This window comes from Contarinia nasturtii, unplaced genomic scaffold, assembly GCF_009176525.2.
Source record: "Contarinia nasturtii isolate CC-2019 unplaced genomic scaffold, AAFC_CNas_1.1 Cnas_scaffold_864, whole genome shotgun sequence".
In the NCBI taxonomy this organism is placed as follows: Eukaryota; Metazoa; Arthropoda; class Insecta; order Diptera; family Cecidomyiidae; genus Contarinia; species Contarinia nasturtii.
In genome coordinates this window covers 2,177,740-2,198,649 of record NW_022198211.1, presented here as the reverse complement: position 1 = coordinate 2,198,649, position 20,910 = coordinate 2,177,740, and the positions used below count along the sequence as shown (strand labels likewise).

Here is a 20,910-nt window from a genome sequence, read left to right as displayed (position 1 = left end):
ATATATAAGCAATGATAGAGAGAGAGAGGTATAGAAAGGGAGAGAAGTAAATCCTGTCCGGCTTCTAGCTGAAATCTTCTCAATGCCGATAAATAATTCATCCAGCTAATTGAATTTAATCGAAACAAATAATTTTTAAATAACTGCATTATTTCAGGTATTTTGTTGCGTTGACAAAGTGATAACTGGTAATGAAGCGAGAGAAAAAAAAACTCCCGGCCAGACTGACACCGGCACATAGCAGATTGCGAAAAAAATGGGAAAGAAATAATATGCGTCAAAAAAATATCCTGGTAATGCATTGAATATGGCATCTTTATCGGTATGTGTCGCATTTTAAGTACATAAATTTTGTCAACTAAGAATATGCATCAGACTATAGTCTATATAGACCAAAGTTAAACGAGAACGAGAACCTTTTTGTCATTTGTGTATTAAATAAATATGCAAAATGTAGACGATTTATGAAAAATGATTAAACGAACAAGAAATAAAATGCGTAGTTCGCGTTGAAAGATGAACCAAGTCAAAGATGTTATGAAATGCAGTACATTTATCGTTTTTCTTGTTCGTCTCATTTCCAGTGCGACATTTATTGAGCGACTTTTATCATTAAATGAATACTTATCATTTATTTGCATTAAAACTTGTCTTCTCATATTTTAAATGCGTTTCGTTAGTGTATTATTTTGAGAGTTTGGAATTCTTCGACGTACCTTGAAGTTGAGCAGACGGCGTTAATGCGCAGCCCGTGTTGGCCATTGTTGTTGAATATTCGGTTGCTTTTTGAATATTGACACGTGGCCGTTGTCGTTGTGTGCACATCGAATTGGTTGTCGTATTTGATGAGACACATGAACTTGATGTAATTGCTGTGGAAATCGGCATTGTGGACGGTGTCGAATCCAATAATAATTGCTGCACTTGCAATATATCCACATATTCTTCGAGCCCAGATGGATTGGCCACATTATTCAATCTGGAGTCTGAACATTTTGTTTTAGTATAAAACAATAAATTAATGACATCAATCTCGAGTCCATATAATCTACTAAAACATCGATAGTTTTTGATCGACTTACCTTCTTGATAGGTGTTGCAACAATTATCAGCGACTGCATCATTCGTATCACTAATTGTGCTATTATTTATGGCGTTGGTGTTTGTACTGCCAAAGATTTGATCGTTTTCACGACGCATCGCTAACATTTTCATTTGTGTTTTTTTTTTAAACAAATCAAATTCTCAAAGTTATTGATTTCACACTCAACACTGTTCTATTTTAAAACTCACTCACACGCCGTGTGTTCAAAATTTGTCACTTTGATAAATTAATTTATGTCTTTTTTTTCTCTTCAACACGCAGTTGTTTTTGTTTTGCTCATGTTTTACTTCACGTTTCAACGTTAAATTTAGATTTAATTTGGAATAAAAGATGTGAGTATATCTGAAAAAAAAAAAAATAAAAATTATCTTTGTGAAATCATAAAATTTATTTTAATCTCCGAATTTCTTTCATTCGCCCATTGTTAGTGCAAAAATCAAATGAATTGATATCGATGAATTTAACTGAAGCAGACATCAATGATGGAATTCTTTGTTTGAATCAACAACGTACTTGACGCCGTTGCACCTCCAATGCTCACTTTGAACGGTCGCAGGAGATCGTCTTCTTTATTTTGATTGCCTGATAAACTGGCTAATACGAAACGAATTTATTAACCCACTTCATTTCGAATAATTATAATTGAATTGCAATACTTCATTCTCGGTTCGAAAGAATTTAATATCATTGTTTTTTTTTGTTAAAGAATCACTATTTAATTGGTTTGAAATCATTCTTTGCGATATTTTCACCATATCCAATAAAAACGATGTGCTAAATCTTCAGACAGCAGCCACTTGAATTTTGAAATACTTTAAGCTTGAATTGAGCGTCATTTATTTTATTGAAAAAAAAAACGCATTTTTTTTCTAGAGTAGGTTGTTAGCACAGCAAATAAGAGCAAATTTGTATCACCTACGAGATGGATTTTTAAAATGTTTCGTGTATCTTCGCAAATACAGATGGCAAAATAGAATTAAATCAGAGTAAAATAGAATTAAAACCATAGTTTTTATTCATTAAAACCATAGTATCAATTAATTAATTCTGAAAAGTTTTACCAAAGCTAGCAATTTGAAAGACTTTTCCAAAGCTCCCCGTAACATACAACCGCGCTTAAAAACAAGCACTTACTCTGATTTCTGCACTTATCCATATACAAATAAAAGTGGGAGCATTAATACAGAAAGCATGCGATGCATTTTTTAAACATAGAGTATATGGATAAGCGTAGAAATAAGAGCAAGCGCTTGTTTTTAAGCGTGGTTGAATATTATGGTCCATTCAACAGTTTTTGATTCCACTTGGATGAAAATTGGATTACAAAGGGATAATTTGGCTCAAAAAACCGTAGCAAATCGAAAGAATTTCGCTCATCAAAAATCCTAGCAAATCGAAAAAAATGCCCAAACCTCAGGGGTAACGTTCTATATAGACGGTTTAGTCTTACTTCTTTTGATTTTGACATCTGTGTTCCAAAAGAACACACGAATGAGCACATAATATTTGATAAAAAAATATATTGTAACTACAAGAACGGTCTTTGTCGGTCATAAATTAGAAAAATCATGTTTTACTTTTATGTTTGCCAAATGCAGCTAAATGCTGTCATGATTGTTGTTGCTATTTTCTGCGCAAATTTCGAAGGATTTCATTCACAGTCTGTATTTATGACATGTGCATACACACCATGCACATCGAATACGAGTTAGAGCGGAGAAAGATCAACATCAAACTAATGTTGACATATCAATTGTCACTGATTTCATCGCGATGAAAAATATACAGTGTATAGTAATGTGTATGTAATACACTAAAAATAGCATCAAAACGAACATCATTTCTCACGAATTGAGGCTCATGCCCGACTTAACTTTGTTCACATTTCTATCGTTTTGATTGCCGTCCATATTTCAAATCAAAAATGTTTGTGTGTTTTGACGAAAACACTGCGATGACAAAACCCAAACTGCCGGTGTTGAACACACATAAAAATGTCACAATTTCATATCAATTTGATTTTGTGTGTGTGTTTTTTTTAGTTCGCGGACACTTGGAAAATTTATTATAACGCTTGTGTAAAAAATGGATCCGAAATAATCTGATACAGAATTAGACCATCGTACACCAAATAAATCTCGTGAACAATTTTTTATGTCACACAGTAGCAATTTTCATCGCAACAGACGATAACAAAGATTGCCATTCTCCGTCGCGATCCGTCGATTTTCGAAATTGACCACATTTTAAATAGACAGAGACGGATCGGCCAAAAAGGTCGAATAAAAATGATTTCAGTTAAACTGAATCAGTTTACATACCAAAGCAATATATGAGTCTAAATGTTGAATGTTAATATCAACACTTTCGACATCGGGCGCATACGCGAATAATAAAAATGAAAATCGACGAAAAGCAAAAGAAAACAGAGAGAGACAGAATTCATCAACAACGTTGAAAAAGAGCACAAAATTAAGAAATGTTTTTCAGTTTTCATTTGATCAAAAATTCCTTCGAATGAATTCATTTTGATGTTACACATTGTGTATTTGTTGTTTTTTCGTCCCATTTTCAGGCCGTTTCAGTCGTTGCCTATTTGCAATTCATTAAATTGGAATATATAGATAAAGTGAGGTATTTTAACGTGTCTAATTCCTTTTTCTTTTCAATTTTATTCATTATAATGGAATCAACTTGTGTAAACTGAACACAAATTGAAATAAAATTTATTGAGATCGTCTTAATTGGCCGTTGTTGAGGCTCGCGTTGCTCATGTTGCTCGTGCTATATGTATGTGGTTGAGCATGCAAATAAATATACATTGTAATGATTCTTGGTTGTTGCGATGAAGGTGATGATTTCAAATCGAATAAAATAGAAACAAGTGGTGTTTCAAAAATTGAAGTGTTTCGCTTTTGTTGCTATCGCATCTGTGTTCGGTCTCGACAGTGTTTGATGAAAAAGAGTTTGAGTCGGAAGAGTGAGCGAGAGTGAGAGCGCCGAACTGTGCAAACACTTACTCGAACTTGTATTGAAATCGAAGAGAAAGAGAGACTGAATTTCGTGCATTCGAGAGTAGATCATCGAAAATATCGAGCAGAGTGACGCTTTTGAATTCGATCGACATTTGTTTATTTTCGGCATTTTTCAACTTTAAGTGCAGTATGCGGCGCACTCTGCACCATTCCTATACACACACACACACTCTTTATGGGTTTTTGATGTAATTTTAAAATTGACACACATATACAAACGTACATTTGAAAAGGCCAGCACAGTAATCAAATGTAATGGATGTTGATCGTGCAAACGTGTTGAACTGTCGGTTTTTTCTTTTTTTTATTCTCTTGCGCTTTCACACCACAAAATTGGAATTCTCGCAAAATGAAAATTGTGTCAAAAATTTATTGCTGCTTAAATTAAACACATTCACTAACAAGAAAAAAATTTCAAATCGAAAAAAAAACGTTGCGAAATGTACTACACACTATATATCGACCGAACGAAATCACAAATTTTTTATTGGACGTTCGACAAATTGCAAGAATCGCGTTTGCATTATCGCATATGATGCATCTGAAGCGATCAAGAGAAATGCCGCTAATTGGTAGGGCAAGGAAAATATACACTTTTCGCGAAATAGATGAAATATTTTCAAAACGAAAAAACAAGAGCAATGTTTCGATTCGACCGACTGACTGAGTGACTGACTAACTAACTAAACTAACAAAAGGTTTTTCCGGAGCGTGCCGTGTGTGATGAAGAAAGAGAGAAAAATCGACCGACGTCTCGGACGGCAATTAAATATGCTCTCATAGACGAACGACGGTTATAGTCGCGGTGCGTAGTATTTTCGGCTTAATTTTGTTGCTGTTGTTGTTGTCGTTGAATGTTTATTTCGTTTCTAGAGTGAGCACGAACAAAACATTCCTTTTTTACATTGCCTTACAAATGTGACCGTTGCACGTAGCTCATCTTCACGTTTAAGCTCAATTTCCGAGCCACTTTTCTTTCGAACTCTCAGTCGGGTGCTCTCTCTCTCTCCCTCTTTATCTCTTTTCTTTCCTTTTTTCTGTAAGAAAACAAGCGACTTTGAAAACATGTGAAAAATTTTGTAAATTATGTGCTTATAATTCCGCATCGTATTTATTTATTTATTTCAATTTTATTGATATGTTTGTACGTTGAACGATATGTGCGCTACAAGTGCGCAATGTTTTCTATGTATATTCCAATATTTTTCGTTCAGCTTCGACTGTGATTCGTGTATTTAGTGTGTGAAAATTCTTTGGTCGATATATATGTTTTGCATTTTCGTCGTAGTTGTTGATTTTTCTACGACTTGTATTTGAGGTTCATTTCAATTATTCGTTATTTTTGGTATGCGCTTACGGCGAATAGCACCAACTACCATTCGAATTAGTCATAATAGTGTTCGTATAAAGAAAATTTTGCATTCATTTTTCACACTTGATCTTGCCGATTTTCGCGTTGTATATATGCGATCGCGCGTTCTTCCTCTCTACCTCTCTTCTCGCTGCTGAATTGTATTTCAATTTTATTTATGTTTCCATAAGGAGATCGTTGTTTAACGTTTTTTTTTTTGACGGTTTATTTTGCAATTGTCGGCGATGACATTGAGAGTGTCAAATGTACGCGTTTTGTGTTTGTACAAAAAGAGGACATTTTGACTTCATTTAAACTAGTAATCTTCAACATATGTAGAAAAACTGCATTTAACGAGAAGACATGTGTCGTAAAAAAGGAAAATGTTTTAAATGAAGTAATCGAGAAAAAAAAAATGTTCACCTTTAACTCGTTTCCAAGTGTTCGTTTTGTTTTTAACTCTTTTTTTTCGCAGTTGACACTGATTCTTAATAGCCGCTATTTTCCTGACCCAAATATGATTTAAGAAGTACAAAATTTATGGGTTTCTAAAGTAGTTTCATGTGAATTGTTCGTAGAGTATTGATGGACCGAACGTAAATGATTGCCAACACTTGAGCATACTTTGATCTCGTGTTCCACATTAACCGCAAAAAATAAAAACACTCACATCCATCAAATATTCACCAAAGAAATGGAAAATCTCTCTATTTTTACCGATGAACTTTTCTTTCAATTCACATCCACACATTTCATCGAAAAACACTTTAATTCACTTGAACGGATTTTTGCTCTCGGTTTTATTACAGTCAATTCACTGGTTCAATTAGCACGATTGTGATCAAATACGGGAAATAATGACGAATTTAAAAAAAAGCTAGCAAATCTCACCGAAAAAATCGAGAAAAACACCACGTAAAAAAATATGCAAACAATAAACGCGCGGAAAATGAACGTGTGAAAACGAATGAAGATTTGAAATAATTTTTGGATATTAAATTGAAGTGTTACGATTGTTGGTAGTTTTTTTTCGTGCTCAGTTGCACCGACGACGGAATAAAATATGTTTTTTTAGTCGAAGTCAAATGTAATGAATGTGTGCTTTGTGTGCTGAAGCCGGTTGTTATGATCACATATTCGCCTGTTGCTTTTTTTCATTTTCAGAGCACGAACACACACATACACGTAAGCGCATACATTAATGCAAACGATGAAGGCAGAAACACACACCAAGCCAAGCCAAGCTTCGTGAGCGAATGCTACAGACGAACGGCCGACCGCAAAGCTTTGCGTTGAGAAAATTCCACAAACACACGATGAATCGAGAATGAAATTGATAAAGCGATGCACACGATGTAATGGGCACGCTCGCAAATTTGGTTACCGCAAAAGGATTGAAATGCGTGACCGAGCGAGCGTCAATCGAAAAGCAGTTTTTCGCATTCAATTAAATGTCACAGATCGTATCAAATTGTTCGATTATAGATTTATTTGATTTCGTTATTCAAATTGTAGATTGATATTAATTCTCTCGTGCGTCCGCATTCATTCAAGTGTGCGTGCGACGTCATGAATCAAACATGCACATTTTAGCGATTTGACTATGAGTATATATGTGTATTTTATTCGTTAATTTTCTCGTATTTGTACATTTCCAACGCATGTGTCGTGCTCAGTTTCGATCTCTCTCTCTTTCTCTATCTCCCGATTTTGTTTTGTTCTCCTCAACGCTATACGTTTTCGCGTACGCTTTAATTCGCTGAGTATAAGTTAAGTTTTATGGGTAAGCTGCCAACAGTTGCAGAAGATATACACAGCAACAAGTTATTGTGGAAGTCAAAATCTTTCGCGTGGGCCATATATAGAGTCCAACCTCTTTTTCTATATTTGTCCTGTTATGATATTGTGTGTGTGTACATACACTTCTTCTTCAACACTTTTTTCTTCTTATTTCATTCATTCCTCTATCTCGCTCCGGCCAATTACAATCGATTTTAATGTCTCGTTCATACATTTGGCGCGATCTTATATTTGAATTTCGATGTCTAGCATTTGTCACACACAACTATCTTTCATTCATACGTACATATGCCCTCCAGCACGAGTCACAAAGCAACAAAAAAACACACACACAAACAAAGAAATAAATTTCAATAAAAGGCGGGAATTAAGCGGTTGTTTTATTTTTCATTTGATCGATTTAAAGACTCGCCGCAAAGAAATCTGTTTTTTTTTCTTTCGTTTAAACTATTCATAACCAAGCCTGTGCCACATCTAGCAATAAACATTTTGTTTTTGTTGACATTTATTGGCAAAAGTGTTGGGAATGGTGGTTTTTGCCGGTGTCAGAACCAACGAGAGTGTTCGTGAACGCGCTCGATAAAATGGTTCAGCTTCATCGAATGAAATGTTTAACAAATGGCATCATCTTAACGAAAATAGCTCACTTGTTGCTATATATTTCCTTTCGGGTGCTTCTTTGGTCATATCGTCTAATAACATTTTGTTTGTACGTTTTTATATCGATGAGCATTTCGACCGGATCGCATAGGCCGGAAAGTATATGTGACGACAGTATAGACACTTAATTCATCTGCTCATTATGATGTTATTACGGTGACGTTTGATGCTAAGAATAGACAATTTGGTAATCTGTAGGGATAAAAACAAGGCGGGCTCACAAACAAATTATAAAAAAATGATGACAAATATAATCTATTTTTTCCCTCGCCGAAAATGAGCACGCAATCGTTGTTACGTGTGCACGATATCAGCCAATTGACAATGTGGATTTTCGCGCGACTTAATTATCATCATTCAACGGTGAATTTTTACGAAATTTATTTACAGAGTTGTTTACAACAAAATAAAATTCCCACAAATAGTCGTAAAAACAGGAATGCGTCCAAAGTGGCTTCACATTTCAAAACATGTGTTTCGATTTTCCTTTTCTCAGAAAATTGTAAATTAAAATTAAATCATGTAGTCAAGAAAATGAACGAAACCAAAAAAAATCGACACGGTTTATATTTTAATTGGCTGCACCCAATTTTCTCCCCCAATATGCAATACACTATACACATCTCACAAAATAACTGTCAATTTTTCAATCACAACTTTATTTATATGGATATTACAATAATGTGAGTGCTAAACAAATTGATTTGAACCTAATTCTGTGTTGTTGTTTTTTTGTCTTTGCATTGTTCTCACTCGTCAATAATTGCTATTGTTATTGCCATTGTAACAGCAGGCCCAGTACATGTGGTTACTTAACGTTATGCAAATCAACAAAAAAAACTTGCGCGCACACAGTTGTAACCAAATTAATGGCACCGTTTCGGTGGTTTTGACGTGCGTTCAATATGCAAGAAAGCATGCATAGCTGGAGAGAAGAGAAAAATAACAACTACAACAGAAACAACCATCAAACCAGTAATCGAACAAGAAGCCCACACATTCACTTTTCCTTATTTAGTCGTTTAATTGCAAAACATTTGAATTAATTCGTTTCGAATATTGAAATCAGGCTTAAATACCATTAAATCGCCTATTTGCAATTTTTCTGTTGTTGTTCTCTCTCTCTCTCTCTCTCAAAAATCGAGTCTCAATGGGATTTAAATTCATGGTTTTTATTTTCGGCTGGTTGAGTGGCTGCTGCTTACTGTCAAAAAACATATGACACAATTAACTCATTTCTCTTTTACGTGGTACAGCTTTCATATGAAGTACATGTTGGGCAGTCTTTTTTTCGTTCCGTAAATTGTGACTTGATATCTTTGGTATCGATGATTATATGAGAGAATGAAAACACTCCAAGAAAATACGATGGATTAACGAAAATAAACATTCTTGAAGAATTGACTGGAAAATTATATGGCAGAATTATAATTGAAGTGCATATTATGCACTGCAAAATAATTAGCTTTTCGTACAGTTTTCATTCATAAAAAGATTTCCATTCAAAAGAATTCATAGAAAATTTATTCATTCACAGAATGAGAAAATCTACGGCGCAATTCACAAAAGTACCTAATGTCTCAAACTCTTCAGAAAAGCTAAACACAACAAGACAACTCGCAATAAGGAGGTTTTGCACAAAGAGCGAATGAGGCAAAAAGGTGAAAAAAGCATGAGCTCACGTTTTTTGATAAATTTATGAATTGCGCCAACGAAATCGTAACCAGTTCATTCATAAATGAAAATCCATTTTTTGTGCACATGCCATTCGTGATTTGTCGATTCAAATCATGGCTAAAATAGATATATTTCTGAGTACACAACATAAGACGATGCAGTTGGGCTGCACGTGGGCTTAAATCATATATCTTAACCGATATTTTTTTTCTCTTCAATTTGATTCGAATTAAATGTTCTTTTATTCGTTTCTCAAAATGGGCTCAGTTTTTTTCAGACACGCGTTGAAAGCTTTTTTTTCGCTAATTTATTTGCTATTCCACTTTGTGAGGCGACAACGATAAAGGCGTTAATCAGCTTGCAAACATAGAACAATGCCGAACGGAAGGATTTTGAAATAAATACATTACATTTAAATTCAGCCAAAGGACAATTCAAACGAAAGGTATTAAATGAAACAAGTTTTCTACTCAATTCCAACCGATATTTACTCTATTTTTCACTTTAATTAATTTCAATGACACGAAAAGATGAATTGAAATGGCAAGCAAGATGTTACAATCGCAAATAACATTCAAAGCACTTTGTACCAACTTTTATAAATTAGCACATTTTAATTTCTAAAATAATATTTTCGATTTCCTTACTTGTTGTCATTAATGAAGTCAGTGTGAGACTGAATTGATAATTTATCATTTAAAATTCACTTCCCATCGATAGAATGCTCACATACATAAATTCAATTTCATTTTAATTCCACAAATTACCGCCGAAAGCACAATCACTTTGAACAAATTATTATTTTTTTATCTTCAGTAAGAGGATTTCGAGGATTGTATGCTTTATATTTCAAAATCAATTTTACTTTATTTCAGAAAAAAATATTTTTCCCATCAAATTACATGCTTAACTTTTATCAACATCAAGGTCATGGCGCACAGTAAATGAAACATAAAGCGAAAATATTTGAGAAAAATAAATACCTGTTAAAATAATCGAAATGTACAATGTGCATTAGAATGGGTAATCCAATTCCGGTCAAAATCGAAGTTCCAAAAATCATTTTAAAATGTACAGAAAATTATCATGAACGCAAAGAAAATGAGAAAATCAATTTATTTTTTCCATGAATTGGCTTTATTTGCTTTTTGAAGATTTTGCACCAGAGTGACCTAGTTCGAATTTTTCAAATCTGACCTTTTGCTGACTATTTATTTGTCACACAAAGATTTATCGGGTTCTTTTCAGACAACCTCGGCGATGTTGAAATCGCTGTTTTTTTAACTTTTGTATAGCAGGTATGAATAACAAAATCTATTATCTGGGCAAAAGTTCATTGATCGCCCACCAAAAATTGTCTATTATATTCTATTTACGGTCAGCAGCACAATATATAAATGAAAGGACAAGCGAAATAATCAGACGACTTCTTAGGTTGAATTGTAGCGATTCTCGACTTATGTTACACAAAGCAAACATCAAGGAGCATGTCATAAATATCATATTCAGGGATTAATTTCCAGCTTGTTTTACCTTATTAGAGGCAGTTGGTTAGTTTGTGTGCAGTGTGCGCCTGGAATAGAGAGAGAGAGAGAAAGCGCCTGTTTAAAACATGTTGATCGCGTTTTAACAGTACATTAATCTGACCGCAGGCCAACACACAAACAACATCGGACTACAAATGGTTTCTCCACAAGATTTGCTACGGTAGAGAAAACGGCAAATAAAAAATCGACTCGGCAAAATGTTTGAAGTTATCCCATTATCCAACAAACATTTTACCCAATAGGCCAAATTTAACAACCATCACGAAATTGTAATTTTTGTTTAAATTTTTAACTATATTTGTCCACTATAAAAATAAAACTAATTTATTTTGCGCAGTTTATTATTTCCATCTTTTATGTTATAAAATAATTGATCTTTAGTTTGAAAATGCTGATATACCGTGATCAAATAATAAAATCTCTGTCGAGGTGAAGAACGAGTGACGAAACCAAAATTACAAACAGAAAATTTCTTATATCAATTGGCCAAACGAAAATGGTTGGTGGAAAAAATTTCTGTGTTTTGTGAAGCAACCGTTCAGAAAATTCTTTGAATTTGCTCTCATTTCGTGTGAGAACAATCAATTTTTAGAAAAAACGGCGTTTGCATTGTTTAGTGCGCACTTAGACGATAAATTAATATCAATATTTTTTCAATAAAATAAATGACGCTCAATTCAAGCTTAAAGTATTCCAAAATTCAAGTGGCTGCTGTCTGAAGATTTAGCACATCGTTTCCATTGGATATGGGGAAAAAATCGCAGAGAATGATTTCAAATCAATTATATAATGATTCTTTAACAAAAAAAAAACAATGATATTTAATTCTTCCGAACCGAGAATGAAGTATTGCAATTCAATTATAATTATTCGAAATGAAGTGGGTTAATAAATTCGTTTCGTATTAGCCAGTTTATCAGGCAATCAAAATAAAGAAGACGATCTCCTACGACCCTTTTCAAAGTGAGCACTGGAGGTGCAACGGCGTCAAGGACGTTGTTGATACGAACAAGAAATGCATCATCGATGTCTGCTTCGTAATACTCGATTCAGTGAGAAAATTACAGGAATTCAATTAAATTCATCGAAACGTTGAAAATAAATTCAACAAATCATAAAACGTATAGACGACGCACTAATTAGCAGTAATACTCTTCGTCGAAATCATTTGTATATACCATTTAAATTTCATGTATATATAGTGAGTCGACTTTTTACGACAATAAGGTGGTTTCGTCACTCGCGCAAACTACCGTCCAGTTTGACAATAAAAAAAACTTGAAGGCCTGAACTTTTGAATGGCGATCCTGCAAACACAGTCCTCGTTTGTAAGTCAAATCTTCCTCCGTAAAATCAAATACGAGAAATTAGATAAAGCCAAAATTTTGCTAAATATTTTCAGTTCCATTGAGGATTTCTTATGGAACCCCTTTTTTGATTTTTTTACATTTTTCAAGTCATGACAATTTCTCCATATAGATGCAGTATTTATGCGACTCTATTCACTTTAAAATTTAAATACTTATATTACTCCAAATTGATCGATTGCATACTTTCAATCAAATTGGACAAAGTAGACTAAACAGTTGCATAATACCGAATACCGAAAATTCCAAAAAAGGTTTTAAACAAATCGGCTTCAAGTATATATAAGTTATTTGTTGGTATTTTGAATGACTAAGAAAATGTGGCTCTCTCATACACACACACATGGGCGCATTCGTCTTTTTTCTCATCTTGTTTTAAACTGGCTCTAATTAAAAGACCCGACCGAAAGACAGTGCGTGCAGTGCGAATGCTTTAACATTGTAAACACAAAAACTAAAAAGTGCATAAACAAAGCAGGAAAACACGCCAAATTAAAACAAAAAACACACACATACAAACATTATTCCGAGTTACAAATGCTGTAAATTTACGCTCATACATATTTAATTGATGAACATGAGCAACGAACATGGTTCACAGCGGTAACCATAGAGTGAGAGAGAGAGAGAAGTGCACTAAATGCCGCTAGACACTAATTTATATGTGTGTTGTTGTTGTTGTTGTTTTTTTCGGTGTTCATCGTTTTTACTCTCAAATCCAATTACATTACACATTATATTCTGTGTGGTTGGGCTATTGATGGTGAACGATGATCGTTGATTGCCTCAAATCAACAATTGTAATTACAAGTGTTCAATGTTGCTGGTCGTGCATTTTGTTTCTCTTTATCACGATGAAACGATATTTGCGCTGAGGCTACAAGAAAAATTGATGCCGCTCTCCGCTACACATATCACTTGATTCATACATGCATGCAACCAAGTAAAAAAGGAGCACCAACCGTGTGCATCATTTTTCAACAGGCCAAATCGTCATCATTACACTGATAGAAAACGACTCCGTTAAGGTCTAGTACAACATCAAATTAATCAAATTTGGACATAAGCTCATTTTAAATTGGCATAACTGCTACCGGTCGATTTTTACAGTCGCTTCTCCTTTTTTCTGAACATACATGTACCTGGTTGCTTTCGCTTTGATTATCTTTATTCGTTGTAAACGTTACATAGTTGGCCCATTTGAGCTTGTATAAAAACAACAACGACACACAAAGACAGTATTATACAGTGCCATTTTATGGGAATTTGCATATATACTAATTCTGTACAGGGTGCGCCATAATAACTGTCCCTTTTATTTCTAGCCAAAAAACACAGAAATTTGAATCAAATCGAGATATAATTTTATTCGATATAAGAATGAGGTATAGAGATTATGATTCAACCTTTGACTTTAATTCTTCCCCCCTTTTCTCGGATTACCAAACGCAAACGTTTCGAAAACGATTGACACGCGGCACGCACCATATCCATGGGAATTTCGTTCCAAATTTTTATTATTTCCTTTTTGAATGCATCCAAAGTGGTTCGTTTCGTAATTTTCAGATCATTGAGCTTCGACGACATGTATCCCCAAGCGAAAAATACGAGCGGGTTTAAGTCAGGAGACGATGGCGGCCATGAGTCTCTGTCAATGAAATCAGGCAAATTCATGCGTAGCCATTTTTTTGTCGTATTTGCTCGATGTGCGGGTGCACCATCTTGTTGAAATACCCATGGTTCACCTCTGAATAGTCTTTGAGACTGTGGCAATAAGTTTTTACGCAATATTTCTCGAATATATACTCTGGCATTGATTTTTACGCCTTCTTCGACGAAAACCAGTGGAAATTTGTGGTCGGCCGACATGGCGGCCCAAACCATCAATTGTGGAACATTTTGAAATCGTTCGATGGTTTTTTTATCTTCGGGAATATCAAGGATTGATGTTGCGTACACACGATCATTTTGCGAATTGAGGCTTCGCTGTAAAAGGAACAACTTTTCATCTGAAAAAACAATGTTTGAGTTTGCGTGCCGGCGCAACAACTCTTTGCATCTTTGCTTTCTGGCTTGTTTATTTTTGATTGTGAGACCATGTCGTCGACATTTTTTGAATGGATTCATATTCAGGTCTTCTGCCAAAACTCGTTGCATTGAAGTTTCACTGATTTTGTACTCATGAGCCAACTTTCGTCCACTTCTTCGAGGTTCTCGGCGAATTTTCTCTCTCACACGTTTGATGAGATGTTTGGTACGAACAGATCTTTTTCGTCCAGTTTTCTTCAATATATCAACGCTGCCACGTTCTTTGTATCGTTTTATTGTGTGCTTTAGAAATTTCAAGTTGATATTTTCATTTTGTAGCTGTCGAAAAATATCAATTTGTCTCAAGCCCCGTTTGTGCAAATTTAGTACCAGTTGACGTTTCACATCCATTCTTATTGCAAGCTAAACAAATAGTGTACATAAATGCGCAGTATCGTTAGAGTTAGAGTAAACACCAATAAACATAACGGTAAACGACAGAGTGAATCGCAAGACATTTGAGTATTAAAACAAACGATTGAAAAAAAGGGACAGTTATTATGGTGCACCCTGTAATTTAAAAGACTATGATACAGACTATGCTTTTACACTAGCTTTTACATTTTATGTTTATATCAATTTTTGTTCAGCTACTGCGCACGTTGCATGCTATCAGACACAACGGAATTTTATCTGTCGTTTTTTGTAAGTTTTTTCGATTAGAATTTCCACGAAAATAAAAGGATCCGATGAAAAAACGTGCGATAAATGTGAAATACCGAAAATATTTATATGATACGCACAAAAACACTTAAAGATAATGAATTTTGCGTTGCTCATGCAAAATCTTCATTCAATCTTTATATGTAAATGTAACAAAATTCCATTTGCAATTCGATTTTGATGAAATCACATTTGTAAGTGTACACAAAAACATGGCATGGAAATTTGCATATAATTCAAATGTTAGCATTAACCAAATGAATTGTTTTCTTAACAAGTTAAATAAGTATTGGTGACAGCATTGTACGGGTATTACCCGTCGGGTAATCCATTTTATAATCCAAAGAGTTTTGCTAACCAAATGATCAATGAACATATGGCATGATCTAATGCACTATACATAAAAAGGAAACGATTCGATTATTTGAAACTCATATTAGTAACTCAGTCTGGTCGCTGGCGGCTGAACAATTATTTGAAATCGAATCAAAATGAAAATTGAAAGTGCGTTGAAAGAGAAAACGGCAAACGGTGATTTTGAATTCAAATTAAACGGTACACCACAAAAACAACAACAACAACTTATAATCTATGTAATTATTTTCTATTAGCGTTCAATGTGATCAATTGTCTGACTACATACGTAAATGCAGAAAAATAAGCATTTCATACTGAAAAATATAATAAACCATTTCAAAGGAAAAAAAACATTGCATTCATTGAAGTGAACATATTGTTACTATAATGCTTTTATTCTCTTTAACTTCAACAGGAAAAGATCAGAATGCTCAACTCGATAAACATACTCACACGACGAGTCATAGTTCGGATTCAGTCAACTGTAGTGATAAGAGCATACTTAAATGACCGCGTCGTTATGATGTAAGTATACGGTATATGCTAAAACATGCGAACGTACCGAATGGTTTGGAATGTGACGCAGCCGAAAAACAACAACAGATGATTGAAAAAAATGCACCGGCACAAGCTCTTTCAAATCATTATAATATTATAAACTACTTATTCCATATTAAGTGTCAGATTGTACAATGTACACTCAATAGAGAGGGCAAAAGCGAGAGAAAAAAATTAAACACATGAAAATAAAAAAAAGGTCGAAAAGCATACGACAAACGAAGCACGCGTCCATCGTATTTTTCATCGTTTTTTTTTGTGGAACGCGCTCATTTTTTATGAGTTTTGATAAATTTTCTTTTAAATGATATTATTGTGAGCATCCGTTTATCATAATCTGTTAAATTAAAAAGATTGAAAGATAGAGGGAGAGAAAACTATACGCCGAATGTTTGTGCACATATGTAATAAACAGCTTCTGTGTTCCCTTGTTTTCTCGTGTTCATCGTTCTTTGCTTTTTATTTTATTTTCTCTTCGGTCTGTCATTTTTATCAGTTGAAAAAAATATTTGCTGCGAGCATTGAGCTGATAAGCCGATGGTCAAGTACAAAATAATTTGACAGCCTTGAAAGTGATTTAAAGTCGAAAAATTGCCGCCAAGAATGTTTTTAACACTTTTTTTTCTAAAGGTGCTCAATCTATTTTTCTTTTCTTTTCAAATGTAATCAATGGAATATAAATCACCGGTGTTTCACGGAAATTTTCTTAAAAAAATAAATCCGAATCGAAATTTTCTGTCACAATATCAATGAATTTGCATTTCAAAGCGCCAAACATATTTTGATTGCGTCTAACATTGGTATGCACTGGATTTCAACGTAATTGAATGCACCGAGAATAAATATAAATTTATGAGCGCATATGAGTGCAAATGCATTGCTTCCACTTCTTTTTGTCCGGTTTAGCACCGTTTCTCCATTTGATTAAAGTGGCCGGTGAACTCGGCCTCATCTTCCGATGTACTTACTCTCTGGAACGCGAGTTTCACTCATTTATTTTAATTTTCATTCCATGTGTTCGATAGAAGCAAGTGTTATTCCAATGAATGCTGTTTCACGCATATTCTTTTCTCTTTTTTTTGGTTCAGGCTTTCGATGTACACACATAATTGCTTCAATTGTTGTCAGACAAAATTCACCGCCGCCGAATGACACAAAATTTACTTGATTATAATTTATTGCGTTGGACTTTATTGAAAAAAATTTCCACTTTGGTTGAGCACGTAGCGAAACGGACAAACGTAGAACATCATTGAAGTCGGAAGAAAAAAATTGAAACGAAAACGATACCGTATCGCTCTCGAAACATTTACATTAAAAGCAATTTTAAATTCATTGCTTCATTTCATATTACCGCGCGTATATTCTCACAGATTTCTCTGTTTTGCTATTTCAATTGATGATGCCTTTTTTCCGGTTTGGGAAACGAACCAAAAAAACATAGATTTCTACACAGTATGACCGCGCTCTGATTACATATTGAGACACTCAATTTGAGAACACACTCAAAGGTTTGCTATTCGTAAGTGTTGTTGGCTCGTGAATGAGTCAGGATGTATTCGACACATTTAAATAACAAAAAATAAATAATAATAATAAGAATATTGGAAAAAAAGAGGGCAAAAAATGCAACACATCCATAGAGGGAATCAAATGAAAATAAAATATAATTTATCGGTACGCGAGCAATAAATCAACTCATTCGATGCGATGTTGATAGTCAAGTCTTGCTGTTATATGCATTTTAAACGTCAGGTAGTCTTATGGACATTAAACTAACAAAAATAAAAGTAAATGCCTGAATATTAAATATATATAAACGAAAAAAAAGAAGAAGAAAAATAAACGACAGAAAAATGCGGCAATGAAACAAAACCGACCGAATAACTCGATCGATTCTCTTGGGCACACCGGTGTGAGTGAGGAGCAATGCATTGCAACGCATTTTTGAATCTCCGTCTCATTAATAATTTCTTTTCTTAACACAAATAAAATGTATGCATTTGCATGGCGTGCGCACCAAATCAACTAACTGCAAAATATTTGGCGCCTCTTATGTTCTTCTTCGTCTTAACCACATTTTAATCAATAAATGCATAAAATAATGCTTCAAGCCCAATATATCAGCAGAGCATTAAAATAAACAGAAATATGAATGAAGAGAATGCAGCCGAGCGAAACGGACATCGGAGAAGAAAAAATAAGGTATATATTTATCAACAAACGACGATACGAAAAGGTGAGCAAATTGGAAAGAGTGAAAAAAGCCGTTCATGTTTGTTAAAAGACACGCGACACAAAAAACGCATCTACTACGCGGTAAAACACATAATTACATTTCAAGTAAAATAATTTTTCATATTTTATTCACATTTTGCAATGTTATTGTCATGTACATCGATGTGTCGAGATTGGTATTCGTACTGCAATCGAAACTAATAAGCATACATTGGACGGGTAAATTAACATCAGACTTTTGTACTATATCAAATTGTGGTTTGTTTTACTCGTTTTATTTGCACTCTTTTTTCCCTAAAGTGAACCAATTACAGGCAAATCATTTTCCATTTGTATCATTTACATGCAGAACCGTAGCCAGTGCTAAATGCCAAGATTCAAAATTAATCCATTTTTTTATCGAAGATTTGATGAACTCGTTATAAAATCGGATCTAGAAAAAAAATGAATGAAGTTGATACTTATAAAACGAATATCCTTCATCGGGTTATGCCTTATTACGGTTCTGAGTGTTTTGCATTCCATTGAACTTTTTTTATATGATTTTTTTTTCATTTGCTTTACATTATACTCAGTGTTCACAGTACTTTTCTTGCTGCTGCTCCATATCATCCATTTATTTTTGCTTGAAAATAAGAAAGATATCGGATACATTTTCATTACAAAGCAAAAAAAAGAGAAACGATTGACATAAAATTGGTTGTAGTATTAATAAAATCAGCAATAAGTGCAAAATATATATTCAAAATGTATGTTTTCTTTTCCACACTGTGTCTGCTGGGTCTGGTGCAGTGGCTGCTGCATAAATGAACGACATTCGATAGTATTTCATTTCAATTGGAAAAAGGATTTACATGGCAGCCACGATTGCTGTACAGCAATTAAAAATGACCGCAGCCTTTCAACAACAAGCCAGCACACAGTGGCAGCAGCAGTATAAAATAAAATGCATTGCTGCTGCTGCTGCTGCTGCTGCTATATGATATATAACTTGTTGCATCGCGTCTCTGCGTACACATCAAGTCTCATAAGAACAAGAACAAAATTACGTATGGGACATGAAAAAAATAATAATACTGAATCCATTCCGATTTGTCATTTGCAATGCGCTTTTCATCGTCTTTGTGTGCCAGAAGGAATTCAAGCATCGTATCAACATGCGAAGGGAAAAAGAGAAAAAGAATGAATTGTTGATTAGTTTTGTTTATTTATTATTTTCCACTTCTGTTTCTTTTTATTTTAGTATTTATTTCTGTAGACCTTGTCGCTTCGATATTTACTTAATAAATTATTACCGCGTAATTTATTGGCAATTTTAATACGTGCGAAATGACAAGCGATTCTGTTTTTTATAGCCGTTTCCCACTTGTTTTTCATCTTGTTGTTTTAATGGTTTTGAACGTCGTATTATCCAACATTTGTTAATTTGTTTGTTTCGATATTTTCCATGATTTTTTTTGGTGATTTTTTAACGCGCCAACGAAATATTTTTTTTCAATATCCAATTGAGATTGGAAGGACTGCGCAGTGCGCACTAAACGTGGGATAAGATTATTGTTTTGATGAAATAGAAAAATTCAACATCTTCAACCACTTGTAAGTGGCCTCGCGGCATACACGATTCTATTTTTGAATTCCATAAAACATTTTCCATCATTAAGTAGAATAGCCGAAAATGTATAGGGGAGGGCAAAGTAATGGTAAATCTTAAAACCGAAAGTCATAGAGTAGAAAACACTGCCACTATAATAATATACTATATTAACAGTGCCTATCAATACTTAATATTTGTACACATTTCGATTGTATGACCACAACAATTTTCGCCAACTCTAATGTGAACAATGTTACTTTTTGTATTTAGAATCTACATGAGTCCAGTCCACAAAAACAATATTTTTCTTTTTGGAAAATTCGCGGAAAAAATGTTCTCAATGTAGAACAATAGGCCTATTAATTTGTTTATATAAACAATATGCTTCCAACTTAGAAGTTCCAAGTAAATTGGCAGTGTATGTTTTATTATGACCATTTTATTACTACGGAGGAAGATTTTATGAGATTTTTTCGTTTGCACACCTTATGTAGCAAAATGATTTTAAAAAAATGTTCCATTTTATCTTATCTCCCGTAAATCATTCAGCGCACTTATATTTACATGCGTTGCAATACAAACGATTTAATTATACGAGCAATAACAAATGAACACCAAAAAAGGAACAACAACGACTCAAAAGCTCATAAAATAATGATGAAAAGAAGAAAAGGTGTGAATTTACTTTTAATTAATTATGATAAATGATCTGGAAAAAAGGAGTTCCATTATTGTCAGTTATTTTTAACTCTCTCTCTCTCTCTCTCTCTCTCTCTCTCTCGCTGCCCTCCTCTCTTCTCTTTTTTTTTTGATATTCCAAACGGGAACAGAATGAATCGTGTATGATCCGTAATTAATTTGTATTGCGGT

At 34.0% G+C, this 20,910-nt stretch overlaps 1 protein-coding gene across 3 annotated transcripts in view; it reads right to left on the bottom strand.

Moving 5' to 3' along the window:
- The window catches only part of LOC116342347 (probable serine/threonine-protein kinase yakA), a 47,951-nt gene extending 41,638 nt beyond the window's left edge, over window positions 1-6,313 (bottom strand). For 2 of the 3 annotated variants that reach the window (XM_031769910.1, XM_031769912.1), the window contains exons 1-3: window positions 5,915-6,313; window positions 1,083-1,447; window positions 717-986 (exon numbers count right to left, since the gene is read on the bottom strand). In XM_031769910.1, the coding sequence (XP_031625770.1) occupies window positions 717-986; window positions 1,083-1,215 (403 nt within the window). In that variant the 5' untranslated portion in view covers window positions 1,216-1,447; window positions 5,915-6,313. Of the gene's footprint in view, window positions 1-716; window positions 987-1,082; window positions 1,448-4,363; window positions 4,795-5,914 lie in introns of those variants that run through there. The other variant, XM_031769911.1, reaches the window with a different exon arrangement.
- Window positions 6,314-20,910: the final 14,597 nt, after the last annotated feature.